At 52.4% G+C, this 21,894-nt stretch overlaps 3 protein-coding genes across 8 annotated transcripts in view; 1 reads left to right on the top strand and 2 right to left on the bottom strand.

Annotated features, from left to right (window-relative positions):
• Positions 1 to 21,894, bottom strand: part of RNF121 (ring finger protein 121) — a 231,211-nt gene that overhangs the window by 113,888 nt on the left and 95,429 nt on the right. The gene's annotated exons all lie outside the window — the stretch shown is intronic.
• On the bottom strand, positions 1,361 to 8,101 carry ART5 (ADP-ribosyltransferase 5). 5 transcript variants are annotated; one of them, XM_050756271.1, is made up of 7 exons: positions 8,008 to 8,101; positions 6,059 to 6,174; positions 5,055 to 5,130; positions 4,666 to 4,724; positions 2,492 to 3,221; positions 1,856 to 1,888; positions 1,361 to 1,648 (listed from the first exon to the last, which is right to left on the bottom strand). In XM_050756271.1, exons 1-7 carry the CDS (start codon positions 8,069 to 8,071, stop codon positions 1,593 to 1,595), a joined length of 1,134 nt encoding a protein of 377 aa, XP_050612228.1. In that variant the 5' UTR covers positions 8,072 to 8,101; the 3' UTR covers positions 1,361 to 1,592. The 5 variants fall into 5 exon arrangements, with proteins under 5 accessions (XP_050612228.1, XP_050612229.1, XP_050612227.1 ...); XM_050756272.1 differs by lacking the exons at positions 6,059 to 6,174; positions 8,008 to 8,101 and adding an exon at positions 5,514 to 5,627; XM_050756270.1 differs by lacking the exons at positions 6,059 to 6,174; positions 8,008 to 8,101 and having other exon boundaries at positions 5,055 to 5,475.
• Positions 7,525 to 21,091, top strand: ART1 (ADP-ribosyltransferase 1). 2 transcript variants are annotated; one of them, XM_050756321.1, is made up of 5 exons: positions 7,525 to 7,604; positions 15,654 to 15,768; positions 16,067 to 16,847; positions 17,844 to 17,885; positions 20,767 to 21,091. In XM_050756321.1, exons 2-5 carry the CDS (start codon positions 15,706 to 15,708, stop codon positions 20,862 to 20,864), a joined length of 984 nt encoding a protein of 327 aa, XP_050612278.1. In that variant the 5' UTR covers positions 7,525 to 7,604; positions 15,654 to 15,705; the 3' UTR covers positions 20,865 to 21,091. The 2 variants fall into 2 exon arrangements, with proteins under 2 accessions (XP_050612278.1, XP_050612279.1); XM_050756322.1 differs by having other exon boundaries at positions 7,528 to 7,604; positions 15,633 to 15,768.

Raw genomic sequence — 21,894 nt, 5'->3', positions numbered from 1 at the left:
TACTCCACCTCCTCCAGACCTGGGCAACAGACTCACAGAGCTGACCAAGACCGTATCTCGACTGCAAAGCGAGGTAGCCTGTGTGCAGTGAACTCTGGCGGAGGGAGGTACACCCCGGCCTCCTGACAGTGCCAGCATCCTCAGTCACTGCATCACCTGAGTGCACAACAGCTTCCAGAACCTGGGGCCTCCCATCCCTGAGACCCCAGAGCTGACAGGGCCTGGGATTGTGGGGACCCAGGAATCATCAGGAACCGGGCTTCCGGACAGTGGAGGGGCGAGGACTCTGGCTTCTGGAGATTCCGGCCCGCGCTCCCCAGCTCATGTGCTAGTACATAGGGAGCAGGAAGCAGAGGGGGCTGCGGACCTGCCCCAGGGGGAGGATTTGGGGACTGAGGGGAGGTCCTGATACAGTGGAAGGCTCCCTTCTTCTGCTGCTGAGGGTGGTAGCCTAGGAGGGTAAGGGTGGGGGGCCCCTTGGGAGGAGCCTGCGCTGCTTTTCTTGCTTCAATAAAGTTTCTGTTCTGGATGTGAGAGGCCTCCGGGCTGTGTGAGAATCTCTGTCTCCTGATGTTTTTAGGTCCTCGCCTTTCTTTCCCCTGAAATGGACCCTTGTGGGAGTAGGACAGAGAGAAATGACTTGCTCTGTGGTCCCAAGTGTCTTGGGCTTAGGATCCTACTTTGAGTTTCCTCAGATCTTTCATGGATAGTTCCGGACCAGGAGGCAGGAGGCCGGGGAGATGAGAGGTCGGGGTTCAATGGGAACCCTCTGACCAGTTGCCTCCTTCCTTGTCTTTGCACTCCTCACCTCACAAGTGGGGCTGAGGAATCACCTGCCTGCTTTCCTGCCTTCATGGTTGTCGTGAGGACCCCCTAGCTGTTCTAGCTTCTGGATTTGCAAGTTAGAGTGTGACACGGGTCTGCACAGGAGATTGTGTCTAGGAGTGACCAAGAAGTTACTATTATTATTATTTTTGAGACGGAGTCTTGCTCTGTCACCCAGGCTGGAGTGCAGTGGCGAGATTTCCGCTCACTGCAAGCTCCGTCTTATGGGTTCACTCCATTCTCCTGCCTCAGCCTCCGGAGTAGCTGGGACTACAGGTGCCCGCCACCACGCCCAGCTAATTTTTTTGTATTTTTAGTAGAGACAGGGTTTCACCGTGTTAGCCAGACTGGTCTCAATCTCCTGACCTCGTGATCCACCCGCCTCGGCCTCCCAAAGTCCTGGGATTACAAGTGTGAGCCACCACGCCCAGCCCCAGGAAGTTATTTTTTTAGTCCCTCAGTCAGTCCCTCAGCCTAGCAAGGCCAGAGTGGGGCAGATGGTCTAGTCTCATGGAATAAACCAGTCATAAAATTCCATGTCTCCACACTGCAATACCTTTTAATCAAGTGGCTGCCTCAATAAAATTCCATGTCTCCACACTGCAACACCGTTCAATCAAGTGGCTGCCTCAGTACTTCCCTTGCTTGTCCCGGGAAGTCCCCACCACATAGCAGAGTTCCCTCAGCCCTGCCGTGGCCTCCCCAGCCCCACATCCTGGTTGGGGAGAAGGCTGCTAGGGCTGGGTCTGGAACCACGTTCTTGCTTCTCAAGGCTGTTGGAGGCGCCTCTTCTTCATATGAAGGTCACCCGTTCCCAGGGCTCCTAAGTGGCAGATGTTGGAGTTTCAGGGCCCAATCCCTGAGAGCTGGAACTCCCCAGGGGCCAAGAGCAGGGTCTTCCAGGGGGGCAGAGAGGAGGCCCCCTCAGATTGTGACTGGCTGCACCCCTGCTGGAGGGAGAAGAAAAGGAAGGGGTCAGCAGGGTGAGGGGGAGTCAAAGCAGCTGAGGGAGGATGGAAGAGCGACTCACCTGGTGCAGACACACAGCCCCGCCTCTTCTCCCCTGCAACAGACAGCAGAGTGAGGCCTCCATGTGGACAGACTCACACCCAAACTGCCCGGCCCATCAGGCCTTGGCAGGGCCATTTCCCCTCTCAATCTATTTTCCCTTCACCTAAAGGGAAACTTCTGACTTCCCTTCCTCCTCGGTCCTCCAGGAAGTTTTCCAGATTGCGTTTCCATCCCTCTTCCCACCCAAGACCCAGTCACTCTTCCATCTGTCCCTGCCTTAGCACTTGGGAGTGGCACATACATGCCCTATCAGCCTCATCAAGCCCAGGGCCCCCTGAGACCTGAAGCAGTCCCCCTGGCTCTTTCTGCTGCTTGCTAATCTCCTTAACCAGGTTCTTTTGGTCTATTAGACTGTGTAGGAGATGGACCCTTTTGAGGACATATAGAATCATCTGAGAATGTTCACAAATCTGGAAAACACTTATAGGACCCAAAAAAACCCGAGTCACAGATGACATTAACTCCAGCTGACTTCCAGCCCTCAATTCCCCTTTAACCAAGTGGGTCTCCCGAAGGCCCTGGGGATTATTGTGTAGGAACATTCTGGCTTATTTCACCCACACTGCCAGTCCTGCTTCCTCCATGCACAGCTCACCACCCAGATAGGCGCAGTTAAAGTGGCTGCAGGTCTGATTATAGCTCCAGAGAGTCACCAGGCTCTGGGCTCCATCCTGAGAGAATCTGGTGACCAAGAAGACTTCATGGGGGGGAATCAGCACCTCGCGCTCCTTGGGAAAGACAGAGAAGGCCTGGATAGGGGCCCCAAAGCAAGTCGTTAGAGAAAAGAGGGTGGCATTACCAAATCTGCAGGCCACTGCCTTATCCAGGGAGCTGGAGGCAAACTGGCCTAAGCGGACAGAGTCCCCCAGCCTTTTGGGTTCAAAGCGAAGGCTGCCCACACCTCGGAACACCACCTCCCCAGGCCCTGTGCTGCAGCCCCCACCGCCTCGAAGCAGCTGCAGGGCCCGGATCAGGTAGAAATGCAGGGCCTTGAAGGGAAAGTGCCTCATGTAGAGCTCCCGGGAGCCTCCGCCTGTCCGCACGGCCTGATTCAACTTCCAGTACAAGGTGTTAGATGAGTTGGTGTAGACCATAATGGCTATTCCATTCTGGGCTTTGAAGCCAGGGGGTAAGGTGAGCCCTCGATGCCTGTCCTCCCAGGCCTCCTGGGCTGCCTCCCAGGATTCCCGAAGCAGGGCATGGTGGGCCATTTCCGCCTTTAGCAGGGGGGCTGCCTTCTCCTCCATCTCCTCTGCACAACCCACATAGGCATCGTCAAAGGTGTCTGGAGCCAGTCCCAGGGGCAGGATGGGAACAGCCTGGGCCTGTGGAGGAAGGAAGAGAGATGCCACACCGAAAAGAGCGTAAGTTCAGACCACTGGACACGGGTCCTGGGGGCAAACCCATCCAGAAACACAGAATCTCATTTCTATCCCCAAATATCAGGTATATGCAATTTGGCAAGGACCCAATAAGAGGCTTAAATAGCACAGGCACTGGAGTCAGACAGACATGGGCTGAAATCTTTTTTTTTTTTTTTTTTTTTTTTTGAGACAGAGTCTTGCTCTGTTGCCCAGGCTGGAGTTCAGTGGTGAGATCTCTGCTCACTGCAAGCTCCGCCTCCCAGGTTGGAGTGATTCTCCCACCTCAGCCTCCCAAGTAACTGGGATTACCTGTGCATGCCACCATGGTTGGCTAATTTGTTCTTTTGTTTTTGTTTTTTTGAGACGAAGTCTCACTCTGTTGCCTAGGCTGGAGTACAATGGCACGATCTTGGCTCACTGCAACCCTGCCTCCTGGGTTCAAGCAATTCTCCTGTCTCAGCCTCCTGAGTAGCTGGGATTACAAGTGTGCAATACCACACCCAGCTAATTTTTCGTATTTTTAGTAGAGACAGGGTTTCACCATGTAGGTCATGCTGGTCTCGAACTCCTGACCTCAAGTGATCCACCAGCCTCAGCCTCCCAAAGTGCTGGGATTACAGGCATAAGCCACCGCACCCAGCCTGAAATCTTGACTTTACCACCTATTAGCTGTGAGATCTTGGGCAAGTGTCATAACTTTTCTGGACTTGAGGATACTTCCAACCTCACAGTTATTATGAAGACAGCATAAAGAGCATTACTTCTGTACAACCTAAAAGGGATCATCCTGTCATTAGAAAGGTTCCCGTGGTCGGTGGGAGGTGGGACTAGATGACTACCAAGCACTTTTCTGGCTGTAAGATCTAGCAGGCAGGTTATGTGCAAATACTACACACAGCAAGTGTCCAGCTATCTGACCCCCAGCCCCAGTCTCCTCAGGCTCTCTTTCCCTCTCATCCAGCAGGAAGCCCTTGCAGGTAGGTGCTCAGCCACCACACCAAATCACTGTCAGCTCTGAGACGCCTGCGTCCTCCCCTGCTCTGTACCCACATTTGGGGTAGGGGTGGTGGGGAGGACAAGCCTTGGCTGGGAGAGGCTGCCAGGACTGCAGCACACAGGTAACCCAAGGAGGCTTTGCGGGACTGTGCCTGCGCTGGGAGATGAGAGGTGGGGAGGAGAATGTTGGAGGCATCCAGAGAGGAATGGAGGTGGGGGTTCTAGGAGACAGAATGGGAACCTGGGGCTCCCTGCAGGGATGGAGGTTCCTGAGAGGAAGAGAGTTAAGAGTGGAATCCTAGGGAAGAGTCCCTGGGAGAGGGCTGTGAGGAGTCAGCCCCCAGTCCACTTCCTCAGGGTCTGCCCCCCAATGTCCCCCTTGGGGACTGGAGATGGTTCCTGGAGTTACCTGCCAGGTGTGGAGGCCAAGGCAGCCGAGGGCCATCATCAGTGACGCCAGTGCCATCCCTGGAGGAGACGTGAGGGCCAGGAGTCCGGGTGAGGGCGGGACCAGTGGCGCTGGAGTCCTGGTTTCGAGGGGCTCGAGGGAGATCTGGACCCTGTCTCCAGGCGCGCGGGATCCGGGGTCCAGGATTAGGGCCCTGGCGGGGCGTGGGCGGGGCCGGGGGCGTGGGCGGGGCCTGGAGTTTATTGTCCGCCCCCCGCTCCAAGTCTCCGCTCCAGACTCCCGACGCCCCTTCCTCAGAGTCTCCAGTCCGGGGACTTTTCTGAGACGGTAAAGGCGGGGCCGCAGTTTGGCTTCGCCAGAGAGGAGAGGGCCGGGGGCAGAGGACCCACCTGAAGGTTGCGGAGGCCGCGAGCAGGAGGTAGCGCCGAGGGCTCGGGCGGGCGCTGCGCTGTCCCCGGAGTCCGGCTGAAAGCAAGGTTCCCGAGGGTAACTAGAGCCCCCGCGCTGGTAACCCGACACCCCTTTCCCAGCGCCGCACGCGGGGCCGGGAGCGGCCGCGGCGGGGCAGGGGCTGAGGGGCAACTCCCCTTCTCCAGGACTGCGGGGTCTTTCTGCGGGACCCTCTTTGGCTGTGAGGGGGAAGGAACTTGTGAGACTTGGTCTCTCCCTCAGGCGGTCCATGACCCGGTCGGCCCCTGGCCCCCAGACGACCAGGCCAGGGGGCCCCGCGGAGGTCCCGCCAGCCAAAAGGTCGCCCCTGGAGCACTCTGAATTGCAGAGTTTGCATTTGGCCCACACCTTGGGGCACGTGCTCCACTCCCTCCCTTCTCTGGGCCCTCTCCCCATACCCCTTCAGTGGGGTTGGGCCAGAGACAGAGCCCTTGGTCGCAAATCCACAGGATCCAGGCTCGCCCCTCCCCCAGACCGCTTTCGGTGCCGCTCAGACTCAGGTGACCCATGTTTGTAAACACTGGCCTTTCCCCCACCTCCTCTGGGCTTATCTATAAATAACCTGGCTCTGAGTTTTGGATGCCGCGTCAGAGGCCATGGGGAAAGGGGCCAGCGGAGGAATTCGTAGCTCAGGGAAGAGCTTCCCAGCGGCCTGAGCCAGGAGGAGGGGGGATGTCACCCTTCCTTCCCCCAGCGGCCGGAGGGTCGCTGAAAGCTAGGATTTCTGAGGGTTGCGAAAGCTAGGATTTGGAAATGCTGCCTGCTGGAGCTGAGGTAGGCACGAAAGATTAGAGCTACCCAAAGGACTCCAGCCTGGTCTGGCTCATTAATTTCCCCCATCCCTGTCCCCTCATCCCCTCAGACTGTCAAATAAAAAGTTTCCTCCACCTAGAATCCTGCTGTCTCCCAGAATCCTTTCTGTAGACCAAACGGGAAGACATACCGTGGGTCCAGTCTTGGAGGAGGGTGGGGAGGGAGGTGCTTCTGAGTGCTTGTTAGAAAAACAGCTCCAGGGCAGGGCGCGGTTGCTCACTCCTGTAATCCTAGCACTTTGGGAGGCTGAGGCGGGAGGATCACGAGGTTAGGAGTTCGAGACCAGCCTGGCCAACATGTTGAAACCCCGTCTCTACTAAAAATACAAAAATTAGCCGGGCATGGTGGCGGGTACCTGTAATCCCAGCTACTCAGAAGGCTGAGTCAGGAGAATTGCTTAAAACCAGAAGGTGGAGATGGCAATGAGCTGAGATGGAGCCACTGCACTCCAGCCTGGGCGAAATGCCAGAAAGAAAGACAGAGAGAGAGAAAAAGAAAGAGAAAGAAGTTGCCTGGGCTAAAGGCAAAATGAGAAAGAGAGAGAGAGAGAGAGAAAGAGAAAGAAAGAGAAGTTGCCTACATATCCTGCCTGCCCCGCTCTCTGGAGGAAGCTGAGTGTTTGCAGTTGCTTGAAGAGAAGATACCACCTGGGGACAGCTTGGCCTGCTGGGACAGCCCCTGAGACCAGATCTGCTGGGATCACTGCTTTGTCCCTCTCCACTCTCTGGCTTTGGGGGATTGCTTCTCCCATCCCAGGACGTGGAACCCAAAATAAGGCCCCAAGAGATGGACTCAAATCTAGCCATTGGGGGCCAGGCACGGTGGCTCACACCTGTAATCCCAGAACTTTGGGAGGCTGAGGTGGGCAGATCCCGAGGTCAAGAGATTGAGACCATCCTGGCCAACATGGTGAAACCCCATCTCTATTAAAAATACAAAAATTAGCCTGGCATGGTGGCGGGCGCTTGTAGTCCCAGCTACTCGGGAGGCTGAGGCAGGAGAATTGCTTGAACCCGGAAGGCAGAGGTTGCAGTGAGCCGAGATCTGGCCACTGCACTCCAGCCTGGCGACAGAGCAAGACTCCATCTCAAAAAATAAAAAACAAAAAACAAAAACAACAACAACAAAAAAATCTAGTCATTGGCAGGGATCCTAAGTGTAGCAGAAAGAAGTCCTCCAAGATCACCTGGCGAGTCAGAGCTGGAACTGGGACCCAGAATCCAGCCTCCTTAGTTTGAATCTCTCCTGGCACCTTGCTGAGTCTCAGTGTTCACGTGAAAGGTACAAAATCTAAGGAGATGCTCTCTGAAGCTGAGGTGCTGAAGCTTCCTCCTCTCTTCCTCCTCCTTGACTGACCAGAGTACAGGACCATGGCCAGTGAGGAGGCAGTTGTCCCAACCTGGATCCCTAGTGCTTCAGTCCACCTCCTATCTGGCTTCAGGGATTCTCTTTTTTGTAGGACGAACACTGGGCAGGTCAGACTGAGCAGAGGCTGGTGTTCCTGAGCCCTGAGGAGACATCCAGAAATAGATGGGGGAGTGTCGTGTTTCTGAGCAGCTGTGTGGGGGAGGTGCAAGGGGTGGGGATTGACAATATCAAAAAGAAACTTGTCCTCCCCTCTCCTGGTGGCCGTGGTGGAGACCAGCAGCAGCTTCCCCACGCAGGACAAGGCCTGGGTAAGGAGCGCACCACTCTCTTCCTGGGCGTTGGGCAGGAAAAGTGGTTTTGAGGTGAAGTTTGGGAGATGAATGGTGGAATTTTAGGAGTCATGAGAACAAGTTTCCAGGAAACTTTGATGAAGTTTGGGATACTTAGGAAGGTTGGGGTCCATGGGAAGTTTGAGATTCCTGTGGGGAGATTTGGGTTCACATTCCCAGGAGGGTATGTTCAGCAAGGGCCTGGATGAGGAACTGATGAAAGAATGGCCCCAAGCAGGATGAGAGGGAGGACAGAACGGCAACTCCCTTGGGCTAGAAAAGGAGTTACTCAGCATCCCCAGCAATTTGGCCCATGCCCACCCCATCCCTCCGGCTCCCACTACATCTCCCCTGACACTGGTCACCAAGGCCAGCCACCCACCTGCTCTGCAGTGGTCTCCGCTGTTAGCTGAGCTGAGAAAGTTCCTCAGACTCTCAGCAAACATGCTGAGGCCTACCCAGTGCCTGGTCTTGGCATACATGCTCCCTGCCCTCAAGGAATTCACCGGCCAGGAGAGGAGCCAGGCACATATAAGGGCAGCACAGTGTGATAAGGACAGTGACAGAGGACAGCACAGGGTGATATGGGAGCCCAGAGGAGTCAGAGGGCTTCCTGGAGGAGGTGACCCCCCGGGTTAAGCCCTGAAGAGTGGGTAGCCAGGAGAAGGGTGTCCCAAGGAGAGGGGACAATGTGTGCAGAACCACAGGGAGGGTAACCATGGAGTCCCACCTGCGACTTTGTTCTGCACTACAGAAGCCAAGCAGGAGTGGCAGGTGCGAGCTGCAGAGGGCGTAGAGGGCCAGGATAAGGATGTTGGCCTCTGTTTTGAGGGTATGGAGGGATATTTTGTTTGTTTGTCTGTTTGTTTGCTTTTTTTTTCCGAGATGTGTTCTTATCTCTTCCCTCATAATTTTCGTCTCTGCATTTTTCCTCTATACTTTGAGATATTTCTTCCAGTCAGTTTTGGCACAGAGGGCTTTTAAGCACATAAGGAACATGACCAGTTTAGAAACATCGCCCTCCCTGGGCAGGCAGGTTAGTGGGGCTGACTGGGGAGGGGGAGATGAGTGAGGAGGCACGGGCAAGCCTGAGCCAGGGCAGGGAGTGCGGATGTTGAAGGGAAGAAGAATCTAGGATGGACCCCTATCTCACCCAGCGTTAGTTGGCAACTATGTGAATGTTTGACGAATGATTGACTGAATGGACACCCAGGGGACCATCACGGATGACTGGGTGAATAATGGGGATGGTTTATCACGTGAGACTTGCCATGGCAAATTAACAGGAGCCACCCTGAGCTAGATTAAGCCTAAAGAGGATTTTATCACAAGGATACCATGGTATCTCATGGAACCCAAGGACCAGATGCAAAGAGACTCTAGAAAGCCAAGGAGGAGTGCGGCTCCACCTGACCTCTGGCTTCAACCATCAAGCAGCTCGCCCTCTGCCTTTCAGCCTTCTCTTTTCCTTGCTCTGGGGATCTCATCTCTTCCCTGATTTCAATTGCCTGTGACTCTCATGTCTCCTTGATTGTCCATTCTGCTACCTCTTGGACATCTGCTTCGGGGAGTTCACATTTCCCAAAGTGAACTCACCATTTCCCCTCCAAACCTGATCATTAATTCAATACATTTTTATTGAGCATCTGCTTTGTAATGGGACTACAATAATGAGCAAAATGAGCTTTTCAAGTCTCCTCTGGTATAACATTGTGCCTACAGTAACAATAAGGCATTGTGAACTTAAACATGTGTGAAGAGGGTACATCTCACATTAAATGTTCTTGCTACATGAAAGCCAAAACCAAAACAAAAGTAAATAAAACTAAAAACAGGCCAGGCGCGGTGGCTCATGCCTGTAATCCCAGCACTTTGGGAGGCTGAGGTGGGTGGATCACCTGAGGTTGGGTGTTCAATACCAGCCTGACCAACATGGAGAAACCCCATTTCTACTAAAAATGTAAAATTAGCCAGGCGTGATGGCGCGCGCCCGTAATTGCAACTACTTGGGAGACTGAGACAGGAGAATCGCTTGAACCCGGGAGGCAAAGTTTGCAGTGAGCCAAGATCGTGCCATTGCACTCCAGCCCGGGCAACAAGAGCAAAACTGTCTCAAAAAACAAAACAAAACAAAAAACACAAGGCTGGGTGCGGTGGCTCATGCCTGTAATCCCAGCACTTTGAAAGGCCTAGGCGGATGGATCACCTGAGGTCAGGAGTTCGAGACCAGCCTGGCCTGGTCAATATGGTGAAATCCCTTCTCAACTAAACACAAAAATCAGCTGGGCGTGGTTGTGGGCACCTGTAGTACCAGCTACTCGGCAAGCTGAGGTGGGAGAATCGCTTGATTCTCAGGAGGCAGAGGTTGAAGTGAGATGAGATCGTGCCACTGCACTCCAGCCTGGGCAACAGAGTGAGACCCTGTCTCAAAATAAATAAATAAATATATAAATAAAAATAAAAATAAAATGAAAATAAAGGGATACACAGAAACTTGGAAGTGACGAACATGTTTATTCCCTTGATTGTGGTAATAGTAACATGAGTGTATACTTAGTTCCAAAATCACCAAATTGTATATATTAATTATGTGCAGTTTTTTGTATACCAATTATACTTCAATGAGGCTGAAACAAAAAAAGTAAAGTTTCACAGGGCTGTGTTGGAGCAGGACACTCTGCAGTCATGTAAGAATGGTGGAAGAAGATGGGCAATAAAAGAGGGACTTCATTTTTTTTTTTTAAAAGTCTACTCCACTTCTCATCTGTGTTTCTAGTTTAAAGAATGGAAACCTGGGCCGGGCGCGGTGGCTCAAGCCTGTAATCCCAGCATTTTGGGAGGCCGAGATGGGCGGATCACGAGGTCAGGAGATCGAGACCATCCTGGCTAACACGGTGAAACCCCATCTCTACTAAAAACACACAAAAAATGAGCTGGGCGAGGTGGCGGGCGCCTGTAGTCCCAGCTACTCGGGAGGCTGAGGCAGGAGAATGGCGTGAACCCAGGAGGCGGAGCTTGCAGTGAGCTGAGATCCAGCCACTGCACTCCAGCCTGGGCGACAGAGCGAGACTCCGTCTCAAAAAAAAAAAAAAAAAAAAAAGAATGGAAACCTGGGTGTCATCCTTGATTTTTCCCTCTCTCACGTCCCCTATAGCCCATCAGACATCAAGTCTTGTAAATTCTATCTCCTAACTCTGTCTGTCCTCACTGCCATTCTCTTAGGTCCTCTGATTCCATGTCCTCAGTCTGCCTTCAAGCCTCTCCTCCCCCCAAGCCTCTGATCTATCTTGTTTACTATAGAGCAGATGCAGACAGAAACTGAGTTGCAGAGACACAATGAGAGATACAGCTGGCCCAGTGGGCTTTTGCTGCATAACCATTTTGCCATGTGCCACAAAATCTCAGTGGCAAACAAACATTTACTCCCAGGCTCATGGTCTTCGGGTTGACAGCAAGTGGCTTATCTAAACTGGACTTGGTTGGGCAGCTCTGCTCAGGCCACTGGTCTGGCTCAGCTGGGGTCTTCCTCGCTCTGGGCTGGGCTCAGGCCTGTTCCTCATGTGTTCATTCTGGGGGTCCAGACTAAAGAAGAATCTTCCGAAGAAAAGACTCTCAGTTTCCTTCCCCCAAAAGCAGACCCATAGACAAGTACATGGGTGCAGTGAACTTCTTTATAAAGTGATCCCAAGAAATACAAGTCAGGGAGTGGCAAAGTCAGATAGAGAAGAGAAAAGCAGCCAATTAAAAGCCTATTACCACTGTGATCAACTAGTCCCACCGGGGACCCTCTATGGGACAGGAAGTCTGACTTCCAGACCTCATTGGTTGAAGGCTGTCCTCGAGAACATTAAATCCCCTACACTTTTGGCCTGCCCTGTGCTTGCAAAAAAACAGGCTCCCAGGGTGATGAAGAACGCCTCAGACACAGAAAAATGTGAGCCCTAGAAGTGGGAGGCTGACAGCCTGCGTGAGAACTATCCACTGCACCTGCATGTGGACTCGAAGACGGTGTCCGGGAATATGGGCTGAGGAAACCACACGGTCAGGTACACTCTCTTTTACCCTGAATCCTTAGATCAACTGGCAGGAAGGCCTCTGATTGGCCTTCTTGGGTCATGTGTCCATCCATGAGCCAATCACAATGGTCAAGGCCTTAGGGCACCAGTCCTGGGGCATGTGTTCCTCTCTTGGGGTGCATAGAGTGAGAAAAAGCCTCACCTGAGCCCATGACTGGATTCTACACACAGGAAAGTGAGCAACTAGTAACAGCAGCTCTAGCCTCCTTGGTGAACTTCAAGAGACCACAGACAAGAACTCAAGTCGTTTTTTTTTTCTGAGACGGAGTATCACTCTTGTCGCCCAGGCTGGAGAGCAATGGTGCGATCTCGGCTCACTGCGATCTCCGCCTCCCAAGTTCAAGAGATTCTCCGGCCTCAGCTTCCGCACAACACCATGCCCAACTAATTTTTTGCCTTTTTAGTAGAGACGGGGTTTCACTATGTTGGCCAGTCTGGTTTCAAACTCCTGACCTCAGGTGATCCACCCGCCTTGGCGTCCCAAAGTGCTGGGATTAGAGGGGTGAGCCACCGCACCCGCCCAGGGAAGTGGGTTTTCATAGCTCACTGCAGCCTTAACCTCCTGGACTCAAGCAATCCTCCTACCTTCAGCCTGCCGAGTTGTTGGGATTACAGATATGCACCACCACACCCTGTAGCCTGGCGTATGTATGTATGTACGTATGTATGTATTTTAATTTTTGAGATGGAGTCTTACTCTGCCGCCCAGGCTGGAGTGCAATGGCGCGATCTTGGCTCACTGCAACCTTCGCCTCCTGGATTCAAGCTATTCTCCTGCCTCAGCCTCCCGAGTAGCTGGGATTACGGGCACCTGCCCAGTTAATTTTTGTGTTTTTGTAGAGATGGGGTTTCACCACGTTGGCCAGGCTGGTCTTGAACTCCTGACCTCAGGTGATCCACCCGCCTCAGCCTCCCAAAGTTGCCCGGACGTTTTTTTTTATTTTTAGTAGCGATGGTGTCTCACTATGTTGCCCAGGCTGGTTTCAAACTCCTGGGCTCAAGTAATCCTCCCACCTCAGTCTCCCAAAGTGCTGGGATTACAGGCTGGAGCCACCATGCCTGGCTGTTGTTCATAATTTTATCCGTAGTACCTGACATGCTACAGATGCTAGACAAAAAAAAAAAAAAAAAAAAAAAAATTGTTGAATAAATGAGTAAGCAGCTTTTGAGGGGGAGAAGATAATGAGCTCCATTTTGGACATGTGGAATTTGGTAAAAACTACTGCTAACTCCATTGCCCAGGGAAGCTCATACTTCACATTTAAATTGTGTATTGGCAATTACAGGTCTTAGATTTTAAGATTAATTATAGACACATAGAATCCCAGTGTCTTAGAGTCACTGAACTATCCAAACTTAGGTCTCCCCAGAGCCAGAGATGATAAAGCAGCGACGCTTAACCTAAATGAGATTGGAGGCAGAAGCATAACCACCGTGATATTTATGTAACATTTGTTTGAAGGCGCATATATTCATTTTCTAAGGGGAGGTTTCAGCTTTTATCAGATTCCAAAAGATAAAGGCCCATTGACTATATTACCATTTGTGTACAGAAAGAAAACAGAGGCTGGAAGCTTTGACTCATACCTGTAATCCCAGCATGCTGGGAGGCCAAGGTGGGTGGACTGCTTGAGCCCAGGAATTCGAGATCAGCCTGGGCAACATGGCAAAACCCCATCTCTACAAAAAATATAAAAATAAGCCAGGCATCGTGTTGTGTGCCTGTAGTCCCAGCTACTTGGGAGGCTGAGGCAGGAGGATCGATTGAGCTCAGAAGGTCAAGGCTGAAGTGAGCTATGATCATGCCACTGTACTCCAGCCTGGGCAACAGAGCAAGACCCTGCCTCAAACAAACAAAAAAAGTAGATACCATTTTGCCTACCAGTTAAATGGAAATTAAAAAGAGATCAATCATATTCAGCAATGGCAAAGATGTGGAATAAAGGGCACTCTCATCCATTGTTGGTGGGGTGGTAGTTTCTATCAAAATAAAAAGTATTCATATTCTTTAGATCTCATTTTTTTTAATTTTTATTTTTTTTTTTTTTTTTTTGAGACGGAGTCTCGCTCTGTCGCCCAGCCCAGGCTGGAGTGCAGTGGCGCGATCTCGGCTCACTGCAAGCTCCGCCTCCCGGGTTCACGCCATTCTCCTGCCTCAGCCTCCCGAGTAGCTGGGACTACAGGCACCCACAACCGCGCCCGGCTAATTTTTTGTAATTTTTAGTAGAGACGGGGTTTCACCGTGGTCTCGATCTCCTGACCTTGTGATCCGCCCGCCTCGGCCTCCCAAAGTGCTGGGATTACAGGCGTGAGCCACCGCGCCCGGCTAGATCTCATTTTACTTCTCAAAATCTTTCCTATAAAAACATGCACACCAGTGAAACCCCGTCTCTACTAAAAAATACAAAAAATTAGCCGGGCGAGGTGGCGGGCGCCTGTAGTCCCAGCTACGCGGGAAGCTGAGGCAGGAGAATGGTGTGAACCCGGGAGGCGGAGCTTGCAGTGAGCTGAGATCCGGCCACTGCACTCCAGCCTGGGCGACAGAGCGAGACTCCGTCTCAAAAAAAAAAAATAAAAAAATAAAATAAATAAAAACATGCACACAATTAGACAAGGATTTATATACGTAAATATTCACTGTAGTATTATGTATAATATTTTCAAATTAGGAAAAAAATCTAAGTGTTCATAAGTATGAAATGGTTAATTATGGTTTATACCGTGAGATAAACCAAGCTGCCATTATGTGAGCAAGGGAGGTATGTATGTACTGACATGGAAGGAAGTTCATGATATTTTTTTCCTGAGGAAAAAAGGTAATAAAGTGTGTATGTGTAAGCATGTTTCCTTTTAGTTCTTAAAAAAATGACAATAGGGTCAGCGCGGTGGCTTATGCCTGTGATCCCAACACTTTGGGAGGCCGAGGTGGGCGGATCAGGAGTTCGAGACCATCCTGGCCAGCATGGTGAAACCCTGTCTCTACTAAGAATACCAAAATTAGCTGGGCGTGGAGGCAGGCACCTGCAGTCCCAGCTACTCCAGAGGCTGAGGCAAAAGAATCACTTGGACTCGGGAGGTGGAGGTTGCAGTGAGCCAAGATCACGCCACTACACTCCAGCCCGGGCAACAGAGTGAGACTTGGTCTCAGAAAAAAAAAAAGAAAAAAGAAAAGAAAAAAAAGAAAAAAAAAGGAAACTGCCAGTTTCAATCCAGACCCAATGCCTGGACACCCTCTTCTTGGAGACACTTCAGGCACTCCACCTGTCCCCCAACAGGGAGGGTGTGGAACGCTTGTGGTTCATGCTGCTTGCTTTGGGGAAACCATTATCCTCTGTCTTCTCCTGCTTTTCTGATCCCCTCTTTCCCCAGCAGCTGGGGTTTATATCTGTCCCTCCCTGGAAGCATGGAAGGCTCATTCCACAAGAGAACTGCAGGGAGTGGGGGCAACCGGTGGACCAAGCCCTGCTCTAAGTCTGTTCCTGGAGTCCTGCTAAGGCCCCACCAGCTGCACACTCCTGGATGTGCCCCCATCCCAACCCCATAACCCCTGTGAGGTGAAGCCCAGCTCTCTCACCGTGGCTGTCAAGTCCCTTCATGACTGGCCCATCTTCCCAACGTTCCTACCCTGCGAGCTCTGCCAGCCTAGATGACATGTCTTTCCCTCTTTACATCCTCAGTTCCCACCTCCAATACATTTGCTTTTTCCATTCCTGCTGCACAATATCTCCCAGTCTCCACTTGCTGACATTTTAGTCTCTTGTTCATCCTGCAAGACCCTGTTCACGTCACTCCTCCAGGAAGTCACGCATGTTCCTTCCAGCAAGAAAGGTCCTCTCTCTTCTGAGCCTCCATGTCTGTCTTGTGACTCTCAGTGCCAAGCACTAGGAATGGCACAGACTAAGTGTCGATTCATGTTTATTAAACTATACAGATTAACACTGCAATTTTCCAGATGAGGAAACTGAGACTCAAAGAGAGACAGCAACTGGCCCAGGGTCACCAGCATGCAGATGCCTGCTATGATGTCTCTGCTTCTTGTGTCTGTGGGCCTCGTGGAAGCACTTCAGGTACGGGCATCCCCCACTGTTCCCACCCCAGCAGGGAACTGAGCCATCAGCTTCTTCTGAACCCTGGAAGGAGAGAGGAAAGAATGCTTGACGCTTCCCTTGGGGATCACTCAGCCCAAGGGGACAGCCCCAGATGCTAGTCTTGGGGAAATTATAGCCAGAGGTTCCCAATCCCCTTCCCCACCAGGTGTGTTTGGGGCCCTTCCTGCCTTTCTCAGTGGAGGGGAGAGCTGGATGGCAGGGGACTCATTCTCTCAGGGGCCTATCCTCTCAGTCCCTGCTGCTCCTGCCCCCTCAGGCCCAGAGCCACCCCATCACACGACGAGACCTCTTCTCTCAAGAGATGCCGCTGGACATGGCCCTGGCTTCCTTTGATGACCAGTACGCTGGCTGTGCTGCTGCCATGACAGCTGCTCTTCCAGATCTCAACCACACGGAGTTCCAGGCCAACAAGGTGTATGCAGACGGCTGGACACTGGCAAGCAGCCAATGGCAGGAGCGCCAGGCCTGGGGGCCAGAGTGGAGTCTCAGCCCTACCCGTCCACCCCCGCCACCCCTGGGCTTCCGCGATGAGCATGGGGTGGCCCTCCTGGCCTACACAGCCAACAGCCCCCTGCACAAGGAGTTCAATGCAGCCGTGCGTGAGGCAGGTCGCTCCCGGGCCCACTACCTCCATCACTTCTCCTTCAAGACACTCCATTTCCTGCTGACCGAGGCCCTGCAGCTCCTGGGCAGGGGCCAGCGTCCACCCCGGTGCCACCAGGTGTTCCGAGGTGTGCATGGCCTGCACTTCCGGCCAGCAGGGCCCGGGGCCACTGTGAGGCTGGGGGGCTTTGCTTCCGCCTCCCTGAAGAATGTTGCGGCCCAGCAGTTTGGTGAGGACACCTTCTTTGGCATCTGGACCTGCCTCGGGGCCCCTATCAAGGGCTACTCCTTCTTCCCTGGAGAGGAAGAGGTGCTGATCCCCCCCTTCGAGACCTTCCAAGTGATCAATGCCAGCAGACCGGCCCAGGGCCCCGCCCGCATCTACCTCCGGGCTCTGGGCAAGCGCAGCACCTACAACTGCGAGTACATCAAAGGTAGGAGGGCAAGCGCCAGTCAGCACCTGTGCAGAAGGTGGGCCTTCCACATCCACCAGGGACTTCGGCAAACCCAAGCCCCTATCTCCTGTGTCCCAGGGATACATAAATACAACCAGTCATATCCACCAGCTCCCAACCCCTTCCACCTAAGGGGAGACATAACCTTTTGAGGGGTGCACTTACTGCCCTTGAAGGGATCTAAGCCATAGTTGGCCACTTGCCTGCTGGGTGGCTGGAAAGGTTTCCTGGCCAAGGGAGGGGTCTCTGACCATTTGGGCGGGCAAGCAGGCCTGGTCGGGCTTTTCTCCTGGTCAGAGGCTGGAAGGGAATTATTTTCCAGCCAGATTATTGATACCTAAAGAGCTGTTGCCAGAAATGAGTAGGAGCCCCAACCTCAGTTTCTGAGAAGAGTGCATTTATGAGCTGGAAGAATTCTGTGCTGGGTGGGGTGGTGGGGGCAGGGAGACAGCAGCTGGGTGCTGTGCCCCTAAGGTCACACTCAGGCTGTGGTCGGGAAGTGGTAGACGCTCCTCCTGTCCATGTCCCCAGCACAGGCCAGAAGAACCACCACGGGGATGGGCCCAGGTTCTTAATTTCTGAAGGGCTAAGGACTTCACTTCCTATCTTGGATAGCAACAGGAGCATGCATGAGTTGACATAAGGTGAGGAGGGCATGCAAAGAACACAAACCAGGCTGGGGCGAGGCATGGAAGAGGGAGAGGTGAGTGTGGCAGGGAGGCAAAGTTACAGGCCCAGGGAGCAGGAGTGCCCCAGAGTCGACCCTGGCTTTGATGGCCCACTCCCCCTTCTGGCCCTGCTTCTCATGGGTTGAGGCAAACCTAGTCAAGGAAGTTCCACCATGAAAGAGCAGAATTAGGGGGAAATGTACCAACCTCTCCTAGAACAAGTCAGGAATGGCCACCAGGGCTCTGAGGTCCCTTTCCATCCTGAGAGCTCCTGAGCCTTTCATTCTTTACTGTTTCTTTTCTATAGACAAGAAGTGCAAGTCTGGGCCTTGCCATCTGGATAATTCAGGTAAGGGCTGCAGGCACCTGTGGGACTCAGTTCATCCCTGACCCCATCACCTGGATCTTTTTTTTTTTTTTTTTTTTTTTTTAAGACGGAGTTTTCACTCTTGTTGCCCAGGCTGGAGTGCAATGGCACGATCTCAGCTCACTGCAACCTCCGCTTCCCAGGTTCAAGCCATTCTCCTGCCTCAGCCTCTTGATTACAGCTGGGATTACAGGCGCATGCCACCACGCCTGGCTAATTTTTTGTATTTTTAGTAGAGACCACAGCCTGAGCTGGACCTTATGGGCACAGCACCCAACTGCTGTCTCCCTGCCCACCATGTTGGCCAGGCTGGCCTCGAACTCCTGACCTCAGGGGATCCATCCACCTTGGCCTCCCCAAGTGCTGGGATTACAGACGTGAGCCACCATGCCCGGCCCATTTGGATCTTTTATAAGGAAACAACCTCATTAATAATAATAATTAAAAAACTGCACTCACTGAAGTGGCACCTTGGGGGTTGCCAGCCTTAGCCAGGAGATGAGTGTGTGGGAGAGCAGATGGTTGGGGGAGCAGAGACACCTGCTCTCCAGCCTGGGTCTGCCTGTCCTTTGCAGGAAAAGGCCACTGATCAGGCCCCCGAGAGATTCAGGCTGCAGTGAAGTGAGGGATGGAAGGGCTGCTCCCCGCAACGTCCTCCTTTGGTCCTTCTCTGCCTCCCAGTGCAGAACCCACTGCCTCTGTTACTGCCCTCAGGGCTCCCCCAAACCCACCTTTGAAGGCCAGCTTTGGGTGCTGGAGGCCCGGGCTCTAGTCCAGGCTCTGCTCTTTCTCTATGGCCAACCCATTCTTTCTCTGTGCCTCAGTTTCTCGGTGTGTATCATAAGCAAATTGGACCAGATGATCTCCAGCTGTGACTCTTCTCCTCCCTCAGACACTTGGTGTGCCAAGACCTACCCAGGTCACCATGTCTCTAGGTGGGAATGGGCCATTTCCAGGGAAGAAACAGCAGTTCCTCCCCAAGCCTTTAGAACTCCTCTGTCCTTCAGAACTCTGTAAGTGGGCACGAAGGACCCCCCAGCTTCCTCTGATCCACTCCAGGCACATCATGCCATTCATTCTCACCACGCCCCAATGGTACTGTCATCACCTCTGTTCTGCAGATGACAGTACCAAGGTACAAAGACGCAAAGAGAAGCCAGGCGCGGTGGCTCACGCCTGTAATCCCAGCACTTTGGGAGGCCAAGATGGGCGGATCACCTGCGGTCAGGAGTTCGAGACCAGCCTGACCAACATGGAGAAACCCCGTCTCTACTAAAAATACAAAATTAGCTGGGCGTGGTGGTGCATGCCTGTAATCCTAGCTACTTGGGAGGCTGAGGCAGGAGAATCTCTTGAACCTAGGAGGCAGAGGTTGCTGTGAGCCAAGATTGTGCCGTTGCACTCCAGCCTGGGCAACAAGAGTGAACCTCTGTCCCAAAACAAAACAAAACAAAGCAAAACAAAAACAAAAACATCAAAGGTGCAAAGAGGAGAAGCAAGCAGCCCTGTGCCACCCAGCTACTAAGAAGTGGAGTCCAGAGAGCCTGGCTCTAGAGCCAAACTCTGAACCATCACACCAGGATGGTTTTCATCCCTCCCCAGACATCATCCCATCCCATCCCATCCATCTCATCTTTATTGCACAGTAATCTATGGGAAGGAGGCGGAACAGGAGGCATTACCCATTTCATATGGTCAAGTGAGACCCAGAGACAAATTATTTGCTCAAGGTGACAGTGAGTTCATGGCAGAGCCAGGATCAGAAGCCAAGTTTCCAGCCTCCCAGGCATCTTTGAGTTTTGATGATATAATTCCAGTAACTGGAAAAGTTTAGGATTTCTCCTCCTAGTCCACCCCACACCTCTCCTACCAGGGTTTGGGCAAAGGAGCCAAGTTCAGCCACAGTAGATCCCACTCTGATCTTAAATCCACGTTACATCCCACTCTGAAGCACCTTATTTGTGGCAATAGAAAGCAGTTAAGTTAGACACAATGACCTCCGGAAGAGAAACTGGGACTCTAATTGGTCTCCTCGTCTCTGTCTACCTTCCTAAATTCTTTATTTAAAAAAATTTTTTTTTCATTCTGTCACCCAGGTTGGAGTGCAGTGGCACCACTACGGCTCACTGTAGCCTCAAACTCTTGGGCTCAAGTGATCCCCCCACCTCAGTCTCCCAAGTAGCTTGGACTACAGATATATGCCACCATGCCTGGCTACTTTTTGTATTTTTTGTAGAGAAGGGGTCTCCCTGGACGGGCGCGGTGGCTCAAGCCTGTAATCCCAGCACTTTGGGAGGCTGAGGCGGGCGGATCACAAGGTCAGGAGATCGAGACCACAGTGAAACCCCGTCTCTACTAAAAATACAAAAAAAAAAAAAAATTAGCCGGGCGCGGTGGCGGGCGCCTGTAGTCCTAGCTACTCAGGAGGCTGAGGCAGGAGAATGGCGTGAACCCAGGAGGCGGAGCTTGCAGTGAGCCGAGATCGCGCCACTGCACTCCAGCCTGGGCAACAGCGTGAGACTCCGTCTCAAAAAAAAAAAAAAAAAAAGAGAAGGGGTCTCCCTATGTTGCCCGGGTTGCCTAAAATTGTTTAAAGCAGTCAAATTTAGCAGTGGGGGCATTGTACATCAACTTTAGTGACACTAGTGTTAGTAAGTTCTGATAACACATTACCATTGGACCAGCGCCTCCCTAAACTTGATCTTTATCTCTGTTGCCTGTGGCAATTTTGTATATCAGTCTGTCCAGCTCACTCTCCCAATCTCTCCACCTTGAATCTGTGTGTCCCCACTTTGCTCCTGTGCTCCTAAATACCTCTTTTTCTCTCTCTCTCCCAAAACCTCTCTGCCTGTCTTCTCTGCAGCCATGGGTCAGAGCCCCCTCTCTGCAGTTTCGTCTCTGCTGCTGCTGCTCTGGTTCCTCGCAGTGAGGGCCTTTCCAGACAGTCCAGGCCTCCTTTGATGCATGAGACACGGGACAGCCTCACCTGCTGCCTCTGCCCATCCTGAGGATGTTGGCAATGTGTGCTTTCAGTGTAATCAAGATTCCTGGCAACCCCATCTGCAGGGAACTCTGGGACCTTCTCTGGTAGCTGCCAGACCTGCTGGTGGAGAAACAGGAGACAATTTGGGGACTGAACCTTACCCAGGGCTCTAGGAGTGAGACTCTGAATAAAGGGTTGGGCCGGCGGTGTGGGGGGTACTTCAAGACAGGCAGCAACTCACTTGGAGATAGAAAGACTTCAGTTGATTTGGGGGGTGACTGGAGAGGAAAGCACTTCGCAGTGATACCTGTTGGTGTTACTCAGATGCCTCACATGTCCATCTGGAAAGCTCTTGTTCACTCCTCCAGGAAGCCTTCTGTGACCTCTCCCACCCAGCTGGGGTAGTGACCCTGCCTCTGTGCTTCCACAGAGCCCTGAATGCTTCCGTATACCACATGTCCATGTCTGTCTGCCATGTCAAACTGTGAGCTTCCTGAGGGAAGAGACTGGGTCAGAGGCACAGAGGTAGTGCCAGGAAATGTGTGAAACTCAGAAAGGAACAAATACCTGTGAATGGCTGGTCCCTGCACTGCCCCTGCCTTGGACACTGTCAAGCTCTCAGTGTCCGAGTGTGAGAATGGGGTGGACGGTGCCTAACTCCAGCACACAGAGAGAAGGAGAGATGGAAGAGAGAGCTCTAGTCCTCCATCAGCACCTCAGCCAAATCCCATTCTTTTGTCAGCACAGATGTAACTTCTGCTCTAATCCATGAGTCCTGAGGCTCCTCTCATCATGGCTCACTGTAGCCTCAAACTCCTGGGCTCAAGAGATCCTCCCACCTCAGCCTCCCAAGTAGCTGGGACTACAGATACGTGCCACCACACCTAATTTTTGTGTTTTTTGTAGCGACAGGGTCTCCCTAGGTTGCCTAAGTTCTTTTTTTTTTTTTTAAGCTCGTCATATTTAGCAGTGGGGGGTTATATACCAACTTTAGTGACAGTGACATTA

The sequence above is a fragment of the Macaca thibetana genome, chromosome 14, assembly GCF_024542745.1.
Source record: "Macaca thibetana thibetana isolate TM-01 chromosome 14, ASM2454274v1, whole genome shotgun sequence".
Classification (NCBI taxonomy): Eukaryota; Metazoa; Chordata; class Mammalia; order Primates; family Cercopithecidae; genus Macaca; species Macaca thibetana.
Note: the sequence above shows the minus strand (reverse complement) of the source record. Positions and strands in the feature narration are given on the sequence as shown.